General features: G+C 47.0%; 1 protein-coding gene across 1 annotated transcript in view; it reads right to left on the reverse strand.

The window, feature by feature from the left end:
* Window positions 1-2,181: 2,181 nt before the first annotated feature.
* The window catches only part of tspan1 (tetraspanin 1), a gene marked incomplete at both ends in the record, with an annotated part of 15,114 nt that continues 6,146 nt past the window's right edge, over window positions 2,182-11,149 (reverse strand). The window contains 6 exons of the mRNA XM_079740079.1: window positions 2,182-2,250; window positions 2,781-2,864; window positions 3,342-3,485; window positions 4,490-4,588; window positions 9,116-9,190; window positions 10,238-10,444. Coding sequence (XP_079596205.1) covers window positions 2,182-2,250; window positions 2,781-2,864; window positions 3,342-3,485; window positions 4,490-4,588; window positions 9,116-9,190; window positions 10,238-10,444 — 678 coding nt within the window. The remainder of the gene's footprint in view (window positions 2,251-2,780; window positions 2,865-3,341; window positions 3,486-4,489; window positions 4,589-9,115; window positions 9,191-10,237; window positions 10,445-11,149) is intronic.

Consider the following 11,149-nt stretch of genomic DNA (forward strand, 5'->3'; position numbering starts at 1 on the left):
GGTCCCTTTTGTGAAATTAATTGATTTTGGGTTTGAGTTTAATCGTTTTCATTAACGAGTTTGGCCACTTAGTCTCTGAGTGCTATTAGGTTTGATATGGACTGTCGCTAAGTGGGCCCGCGGCAGACCTTAGTGTGGTTAGATGTGATAACGCAACAGAGCGTTGGTGCGTCTGAGAAAATCAAAGCAGTCCATGGAAGACATCTTGACATGCGGATGCCAGTTCCAATATCTTCTACCGTGAAAAATAAAAGATTTTTTTGAATATCTTGCAGTGGTGCTCTTTCCTTTTGACTTAATGTTGAATATTATTCACGATTATAGGCCTAAACTCTGGAACTTTCCGTATTCTTAACCGAGGTGTTCCATTAGTACGGCGTCATGCAGGGCTGCGGATTTCCCCGGAGAGGGACAGGCAAAGCAACGGTGACGGGAAGTGCATGTGGCGAGGGAAATGGATGCAAATGCCCCCCAGCGTGGAGGATTTCCATAACCACCGTCGATGCCCAGAGACACCACCTGTCCACGCCTGACCCCCGCTCACCAGGACTCTGGGGTGGGTGGGGGGGCCCAGAAACACTCCTGATGCTCCAGGAAAACTGGCATTAACATACAGCCTGCTTTTCTAATTGGAAATATTCAGACACACTTAATTTGTCTAAATATGTATTTTTTTATTGAATTTTTCCGTAAAATATGAATATGGCCCAAAAAAATAAGGATTGCATTTGTTGAGGAATTGGTGACTTAACAATATTAGGAATATGACATTACAAACCTAGGCTAACAGATTTTCTCCATGAAGTGTAGTTGACACTCTGCGCTATATATTGAGGTTTCTTTTGATTGCTGACCGAACCTTGAAATAACTGGCTGTATTTGGTACCAACCAAGTAAACTCCCCCTACCCAGAAATGTCTAAGGACACTGTTCCCCTAACACATTACCCTCCATCCTACACACAAATATAATATAGACACCCTTCCTTCCACATCCTCAGAGCCAGGCTGTGTGTGTGTGTGTGTGTGTGTGTGTGTGTGTGTGTGTGTGTGTGTGCGCGCCATCAGCCAGCCCTTAAATGCAGTCATTGTGAGTGTCAGTCAGGAACCTAGGTAGTGGGCGCTCTGCCTCTTTAACGTCATCTCTGACCTATCGGACACCTTGATGAGGACGCCCGCTGGGGGGTGTAGATGGATTATTGATTCGACGAGTTTGAGTCCAGCCCTCCTGAGAGCCCGGGGGGGGGGGGGGAGCTGGAGGTTTGTTAAACATGGAGCAGGAGAGCGGCAGGTAGCAGGTGATGACTCCATGATTTAACTGGACGTGCTGCAGGTGTTTGATGGGAGAGAGACGGGCGGTAACCAATGCTTGTAGGTCTCTCTTTCTCCCTCACTCTCACTGTCACTCTCTCACTTTCAATTCCGGGCCTGGTCAGGCGAGTATGGGCTGGGGAACAATGCCTGAACACAGGTCTGTTGTTGGCAATTTGCAAAGTGAATTGTGGTGATTGACTCGTCCAGGAGTGATCCCAACGCCATAAGGGGCTCCGGAGCGATTCATCGGCTCACTGCCCACTACCTCCATCGGTATGCATCCCTGTCTTAAGCACACACGTTAATGACGGGCATCGGATACAGCTTTCATTAGAGAAGTCCCTTTTCCAGTTTCTACTGAAATAGTGATACTTTTATTTTTGTTTTTTACTTTTACACAATCAATTTATATTTAACACAAAAGTGTTTTCATTTGCAAAATTGACTCTGACCAGGCATGACTTTGCCCTAGACATTATCAATGGATTTGTAATGTTGCCTCCTATTAATGATACATTACTTGACTAACATAGACTCCTGTGATATTATTGTGTATTCAAAAGGGAGTTGTTTTCCTATTCTAAAGCCTAATGTATGGTACAGACATGTATTTTTTTTTAGCTTCTATTGGCAATTATATATCTTCTTTTATGTCTTCATATGGAAAACTAAAGTCCTTCCACCAAACCTAATATACAAAATTAAGTTTTAAATACTACGAATAATTCAGCATAAGGTATGGGACTGCATAATTAGCCAGGTATAAAAGGTTGGCTGGAGGTTAATTTCAAAACAAAGCAGCTTCAGAGATGCATTGGGTCCTTTCTTAAAGCGATGAACTCCAGGACGCCAGTTTCGTCCCCTAGCCTCAGGCTTTGATGGTTTCTCGGTTGTCCAGGTGACAGTAGAGGTAGATTGAAACCACCATCGCTGCAATCTAGAGGACCGCCGGATTAAACAGAAATACAGTGTTACTGGAAGCTCATTTACTTTCAGCCTGATAGAAAAAGCGTCCTAAAAATGATTCTCTGTGTGAACCCTCATCCTTAACCTTTCAGATGATCTCCTGTTACCCTGGTCCAAATTCAGACCTTGGACAGTGTACCTTAGACAGTACTTCATAGTATGATGATACAGAGTGTGCACTAGTGTACTACATAGTATTGATTCAGAGTGCACTAGTGTTCTACATAGTATTGATTCAGAGTGCACTAGTGTACTACATAGTATTGATTCAGAGTGCACTAGTGTACTACATAGTATTGATTCAGAGTGCACTAGTGTACGACATAGTATTGATTCAGAGTGTGCACTAGTCCCTGTACTTCATAGTATTGATGTGTGCACGAGTGTACTTCGTAGTATGATGATACAGAGTGTGGACGAGTGTACTTCATAGTATTGATACAGAGTGTGCACTAGTGTACTCGTAGTATTGATTCCGTATCAGGTAATTACTGATGCTACCTCCATAGCACCAATCCCGGCCGCTACCCCGCCCACGATGTCAGCGTTGGTCTGCACCAGCTCCAGGAGCTCTTCAAAACAGCCCTGCAGAGAGCATTCGGAGGGACGTCTTAGGAGCGCACAAAGGGGTTTCATCCATCACCTCACAACTTGATCTATGATGCATTATGAATGTCAATGTAGTGGTTTTCTTTCTTATCAATACACCCCCCCCAAAGTGAACTCCTCACAGCCTCTGTCTCCTTGTCTAGCTCGTTCTCTCTCTCTCTCTCTCTCTCTCTCTCTCTCTCCCTCTCTCTCTCTCCTTCTCTCTCACTCTCTCGCTCTCTCTCTCCTTCTCTCCTCTCTCTCTCTCTCTCTCTCTCTCTCCTTCTCTCACTCTCCCTCTCTCTCTCCTTCTCTCACTCTCACTCTCTCTCCTTCTCTCTCTCTCACTCTCTCGCTCTCTCTCTCCTTCTCTTCTCTCTCTCTCTCTCTCTCTCTCTCCTTCTCTCACTCTCTCTCTCTCTCTCTCCTCTCACTCTCCCTCTCTCTCTCTCTCTCTCTCTCTCTCTCTCTCACCTCCACGTTGTCCTTCAGTGCCCGCTGGAGGCTGCAGTAGGTGTCATTCCCCAGGCAGCAGTCCTTGGGCAGGCTGCCGTTGTTGTCGCGTGTGAAGCGGGAGTCCACAAAGTCTGTGTAGTTGGTGAATCCACAGCACTTCAACTACAGGAGTTAAGGAACATAAACCAGCACATCATTTTATTTTATTCTGTTTATTATTCATTGTTATTTTCAGTCATCTTTGCCCCTGCAGAATTGTAAAAACCTTATCAGGTAGCAATTATTCTGCATTAACATAGACTCTTCTTATACGTTGCCTATGGCTATAGTTCACGAGTGTGGCGTTTGTATTCATTTTAACAACAGTGAGAGATGCAGTCAAAGGGATAAGTGCTTTTTTTATGTATTCTTAGTTTTCACAGGAAGGCTGTAAAAACACCTTTGTGGTTTATTGATGTGAAAGCCATGAAGCGGTGCAGGTGATGGAACATTTACAGAGGTCGGCTACAAGACAAAATACATTCTTTGTCAATTATAAGCTCAGTTCATCTCAAGGATTTATCAAGTCTATATAAAAGGTAAATATGACCCCACACTGCTATATCTGAATGTGTTCAGCCGAAGATATAATGATGGACCCCTTTATTGCCTATTTCCATACAGAGGATGTATTTTTAAAGAAGAAATTGTTAAAAGCAGGCAGAAATATCCACAGCAAAGAATTCATCAACTATCAGTCTTTACATTTGAACCAAAGAGAATATGTATATGTGAGTATGTCCTATATGTCGTAAAGAAAGAGCCTTTATGTTTCATTCACATTGAGTCTTGCAATTTTGATTTGACGTGTAACCTGGCTCCAATGTTCTTCTTGTGGGCAGTGCAGTATGGCACCTGCAGCTACTCTGCATTGCTAGCAGACCCTGTTCAGAGATTTGTCGTCATAAGTCACAGACACAGATGTTGTTAAACAGTAATTACAGGTCTGCTCTCTTTCATGGTCAATGTGTGATATCTTCACTAGCTTAGTCTACTACCCGTCCCCGGGTACATATAGAGAGCAGAGCTCTAATTAGTGACATGAGGAACAGCTGTGCTTATACCTAGAGGAAGCCGGCAGTCCTGTGAGTGTGCGCCACATAGAGCCTGTTCCCGTCTGCCCTCACCTCTGTCATGGTCGTGTTCCAGATCTTCGTGACCACAGGGTCGTTGCCGTACTGCTCCTTCAGGGCAGGGGTCGCCCATGCTCTCAGGATTCCCTCCGCCTGTTCAAACGCGCACACACCCACACACACACACACACACACACACACACACACGCACACACACATGGAAGCGTGTGAGAGAGCAAACTAATATTTACACATGCAAAGAAGAAATTACCAAGACGCATCAGCCCTTCCTTAAATCCAGACTTTAACTTACATTAAAGTCGCTAATTGCTAACATTACGTAGCTCATGTTAACTCGCGTGAAATTCATATGCTACACACATGAATCTCTTTCAGGCATTCATTCAACCACATTTAATCCACCCCTGCATGTGCACGTTGACCAACACACTGTAGCCACCAAACAATAGTTTGATGTTAGGGACTCTCCTGTGCTCGTCAGATCTCAGATCTCTTGAACAATGCCCAGATGCACCTCCATTGTTCTCTCCTCTCCTCTTGAGTGCTCATTAACTGGCCATTAAAGGATGAGCTATCACCCGTCCACGCTTTGGGACAGGGAACCCTTTTGGTCGTTGAGGTGGGGCTCCTCACGTGCTTGGTGGACCTCCTCGCCCGGCGACTCTTTGTTTGACACACAGGTTGTTTTTTTCATTTTTTGCCTCCCCCGACTCCCCTCCCTCCCCCCCTCCCCCCCTCCCTCCCCTCCCTCCCCCCTCTCCCCCCCTCCCCTCCCCAGCCCTGATTAATAACCCTGCCGTGTACGACCACACAAAGACCTCCTCGCTTTGAGGGAGGCTCTCTGCTGGGTGTGCACGGGAGTCACGCTCCTGGCATGTGCATGCGCACGTGCACATCTAGTGCACGTGCAGTGTGCCTGTATTTACTATGTGTGATAAATTGTGTTTTGCGTAGAGTTGAGTGAGTGTGCGTGTGTGTGCGAGATGCCCAGAGGGCTGTAGAGAGACGTAGCACAATTAAAAGTGCCCCCAAGCAGGCCTGGAGAGGGGCTCCACTCAGAGGGTTATTACCAGGCGGCTAATTCATCACTGTCACTCGGCCTGCACCTCACCGCTGACTTACTCGCACACACACACACACACACACACACACACACACACACACACACAATCATAATAACACACACACACACACATACACTATTATTAACACACACACGCACACACACATTATCATAATAACACACATAACCTCACACACACATGCGAGCATGCATGCACATACACACTCAGCATAACTGTACAGGACAAAGGCCGTGCAAAGATATAGCGGTGTGCGGCAGGAGGCAACACATCTATCAATATATGGTAGAGTACACACTATACACAGGCACATGCGCGCACATACATGCACAGTTACACACACGCACACATAAATATGCAACCCATTTGTGTCACACAAACACATGCACAAATGCACAAATCCAATCCCACAAGCACTATTCAAACACACACACACACACCCTGCAGACACGTGTAGGTAACTCATAAACATGCATTAGCCGTCACAGGAATGATAAAACACCTTATGCCTTATCGATCGCCCTGATCTGAATGTTATAAACACAAACACATATCAAAGATACTCATTAGTATATTTTATGGTCTCTGCGCTGCCTGTGTGTCAGTTAATTGGTTATTGTTTTCAGGAGGGAAGCATTAGCGCAACCCACCCTCTTTGTCCCAAGCAGCGTAAAGCGACTCGATATACAGATGAGTCCCAATGGCTCCCGGGGCGCTTCCTCTTAAAGTTATTCAGTCCTCTGCCCCGGAGGTCCCACTCTGTATTACTGTAGGAGGCGGCTGCGATGTGATTAGGAAACAGAGCATCAGAGCAATGGTCAAGTTGCTCAGCCCCACAGCCCGCTACCAGCAGCTCATTACACGTCAGATCCCATCTATGTTATTAATCTATTTTGAAGTCCGTATCATCTCTAATTATAAATCTCTACCAGTCACTTCCGAATCGCTTGGAATGGGGGGTGGGGGCGCCCATGACCGCTGCTCCCATAATGCCCGCACTACTTTCATATTAAATCTCCCTTATTCAGATCACCTGAAGGTTATTGGCCTTTCTGTGGTTGGATTAGCAGGAAATGCCCATTGGCCAAAAGGCGGATTTATGAAGTAGATATGCAGCATGGAATAGATGAATGTTATATTTACTGTCTCGCCTCCCTCTTCCAGTTATTGACGCAATCAGCTATATATATGGATATGAGATGCATATTTGCCCAGATTCATTATTCCAATTTTATTTTGTTTATGGCTTCTTATCAACGGCCAGAGATGGACAGCTGTTAGCGGGGTCCTAGCCATGGTGGGAAAGACAGTGGTCTTTGTGTGTCTATGTGTGCGTGTGCATGTGTGTCATTGTGTGCGTGTGTGTGTGTAATGACGGAGATAGCGAGCCGAACAAACTGCATTAAATGGCTTTAACCATATCAGCCTTCTCCTTTACAAAGACCAGCCTATGATTTATGCCGCACATTCCATCAAACCAGCGACAGTAATGTGCCTTTGTCACCTTCTTTTGCTATCTTCAAATAGACACACACACTCACGCACGCACGCACGCACGCACGCACACACACACACACACACACACACACACACACACACACACACACACACACACACACACACACACACACACATACACAAACACAAACACACACATACATACATACATACATACATACACAAACACAAACACACACACATATATATAAACACATACGCACACACAGACACACACACACACGCACACATACACGCATACATACACACACACACACATACACACATCCATACACAGACACACACACACACACACACATAAACACGCACACACACACACACACACATACATACATACACACACACATATATACATACAAACACACACACACACAAATACACACATTCATACACACACATACACACACATAAACACACACACACACATGCATACATACACACACACAACACACACACACAAACACAACCATATTCATCTACACAGACAAAAACAAATAGGCGTAGGCAGAGATATACAGTCTGATTGCTGTGTGCCAGATGCCTATTAGATTGCGGTGCTTGCTTAGATAGCCTTTGTAAATGAAAGGCAATAGATGGACAGATTTATTCAACAAAAGAGCCTCATCCAGTCTCTGGGCTCAGCCTCCCAGGACAGGCACTCACAAGCCACAGCCATACACACACCGACGACAAAACCACACACACACCGGACACACACACACACACACAAACAAAAACACACACACACACACAACGTTTATACCTGCATTCACAATACAAACTCACAATAATAACACATGCTTCGCACACATGCTTGCACGTGCAAACACACACGCACACACACACACCTACACTGATCCACAAATAAACAAACAAAGTCCTCTTTGTGTGTGTGAGAGCTTTCCCACACGGGATTAGGGGATTGGACAAGAGTAGAACACACTGCAGCTGAGTGAACGAGAGAGAGAGAGGGGGGGGGGATGGAGAGAGGGCTGGAGAGAGAGAGAGAGAGAGAGGGAGAGAGAGATAGAGAGAGAGAGAGAAAGAGGGGGATGGAGAGAGGACTGGGGGGAGAGAGAGAGAGAGAGAGAGAGAGAGAGAGGAAGATAGGGGGATGGAGAGAGGGCTGGGGAGAGAGAGAGCGAGTGAGGGCTGTGGAGAGAGAGAGAGAGAGAGAGGGGGATGAAGGGTAATGCATGTTGGTGTAAGTGCTGTATGTGGTGGTGTCGCTGTGATGGGACAGAAGAAGCCAATGAGAGGGCGGGGTAAGGCAGAGTCAGCTCGGAGGGGGCTCTACACATCCTGCCACAGATTGGTGTTGCTTCAGGGGACGCTATGATTAGAAAGAATACTCTCTATTTCCTTCATTAGGATCCTGCTCTCCGCTAACCTGCTTTAAATGATACCGGTAGATTTTGAATCCTTGTAATTATTATACCCTGGGTTAGAGGAGTAGAGTGTGTGTTGGTTTGTGTGTGAGAGAGAGTTTGTGTTTGTGTGTGTAGGTGTGGTTGTATATGTGCAAGGTTTTAATGTCCATGTGTGTAAGCGTGTGTTGGTGGTGGTGGGGGGGGCGTATATGTAAATGAGGTGTTTTGCATATAAAATGCTTGAGCCTCAATATTCCAGAGTAATAAATTGCTCAAAGTGAGAGACATCACATACAGCCCCCAGCTATCCTGGAGTCATTAAGTAGCTGAATGTACTGAGGCAGACATAAAGCCAGTAATTCAATGATGGCCACGGCTATGATGGAGAATTTACATGCAGATAAAACCTAGAGAGAGAGAGAGAGAGAGAGAGAGAGAGTGAGAGGAAGAGAGAGAGAGAGAGAGAGGGAGAGAGAGAGGAAGAGAGAGAGAGAGAGAGAGAGGGAGAGAGGGAGAGAGAGAGAGAGGGAGAGGGAGAGAGAGAGAGAGAGAGAGAGGGAGAGAGAGAGAGAGAGAGGGAGAGAGAGGGTAAATGAAAAGGAAAGGAGAAAGGAGAAAAGGAGAGAGGAGAAGGAGTAACAGAGTGAGGCGACTGAGAGGAGAGGTACAAGTGGAGGAGACAGACTTACAAATGAAGAGTAGGCCAGAGCGACCACCGCGGCCGCCACCTCAGCGATGAAGATGATGAGGACGATGGAGAAGAACTGCAGGAACAAAACGGACAGGCTGATGTTTGAGACCCACATCTCTGTCATCGCTGGAGAGTTGTTCATTTGATTATAATGAAGGCGATTATAATATTGTATAGAATGTGAAAGTAATAATGTCAAAATATAGTACCGTGAATAATTTTTTAAGGATTTCGAGTAAAAAACGACACACCCTTTCAAACTCCTTCACACGCGCACGTGCACAATCATGCACGCGCACAAACACACACACACACACACGCCCCCACAATCACACACTCACACGCATTATCTCATACACACACGACCGGGGAAATGGATCCATTCAATAATCCCCCTGAACGCTTTCACCCGACCCGCCACATAGTGATCTCCCTCTGGGCCGTCAGGCAGCGGGGCACTGCCACATAGTGATCTCCCTCTGGGGCTTCCCCCGTACCGAAGTGGAGCTTCCCTCCCTAAAGGGGGAGGACAGTGATGGCGGGAGGTGCGCGTGTGTGTTCGGCGCTTTCGTCTTTAACATGAACTAAGCATCCATTAAAGGTCCCACTGCGTGCCACCACATGTGAGATTAGCCACTACAAGCCGTTTTGGAAATCTGCCCCTGATGACATCACAGGTGGGCGTGTCCACCTAGATGTGTGACAGATAGATGAGCGTCGTTTGCTACAGTCCACTGGTGTAGGCTGGTGGACCGATCCATCCAGCACACATCTAGGTGGACACGCCCACCTGTGATGTCATCAGGGGCAGATTTCCAAAACGGCTTGTAGCGGCTAATCACAGCACACCAGGTGGCACGCCATGGGACCTTTAACCTCCCATAACACAAAGGCACGGCGGCGTTGTTTCAGACCATCACCACAGAGCGGCGGCGGCGTTGTTTCAGACCACCACCACAGGGCGGCGGCAGCGTTGTTTCAGACCACCACCACAGGGCGGCGGCGGCGTTGTTTCAGACCATCACCACAGGGCGGCGGCGGCGTAGTTTCAGACCACCACCACAGGGCGGAGGCGGCGTTGTTTCAGACCACCACCACAGGGCGGCGGCGTGGGACGGACCATCAGCAGCAGACACTTGCTCTCCCGGTGCGCCGCCCAGAAGCCCAGCAGGCCCAACAGCGCCAGCACCACGCCCACGGCGATGCAGAAGAAGCCCACGTTGATGAACTGCATGGCCTGGGTGGAGAAGGTCCCCAGAGTCTGGAGGAAGGACCCCCCGTCGGCCGAGGCCCAGATCCCCAAGGCCAGCAGCGTTAGACCCCCAAACTGCACAGAGGAACAACACACACACCTCAGAGTACACACATCAGCTACACAAAGGAACAATACACAACACCTCAAAGTATACACATCAGCTACACAAAGGAACAATACACAACACCTCAGAGTACACACATCAGCTACACAAAGGAACAACACACACACCTCAGAGTACACACATCAGCTACACAAAGGAACAGCACACACACCTCAGAGTACACAGATAGAGGGGGTGGTGCAGACTGTAGAACCGGATACACACATCTACACCTTTCACACTATCTGCATATTGTTGAATCGGTGCACGCATGTGTGCATGTGACAAACATATGTGTAACTCCAAGGAACGCATATCACACACAAAAAACTCACAGACAGTCACACGCACACACACACACAGGCAAACAAACATGTATAGCACAAAATAATGCAGCCATACACAAACTCGCAAAACAGACACACAAGACAACACACAAATAATATGCATTGAAATACCAGCAGCCGGGGCCAGAATAATCGTCCCCACCTCAGAGAGTGACTCCAGTCTCCTCTGCAGCACTTTATAATGGTGAGTAAAGTGTTGATCGCTTGGTTGTCATTTAGGAAGGAGGGGGGTCAGGCCAAAAGCCCCTCGGCGTGTAATGGGATTGGGAACGGGGCTGCACTCCGCAATGGAGCTAACCTCTCTCATGCAATTACAGTCCGGTACCA

The sequence above is a fragment of the Pollachius pollachius genome, assembly GCF_949987615.1.
Source record: "Pollachius pollachius genome assembly, chromosome: 7".
In the NCBI taxonomy this organism is placed as follows: domain Eukaryota; kingdom Metazoa; phylum Chordata; class Actinopteri; order Gadiformes; family Gadidae; genus Pollachius; species Pollachius pollachius.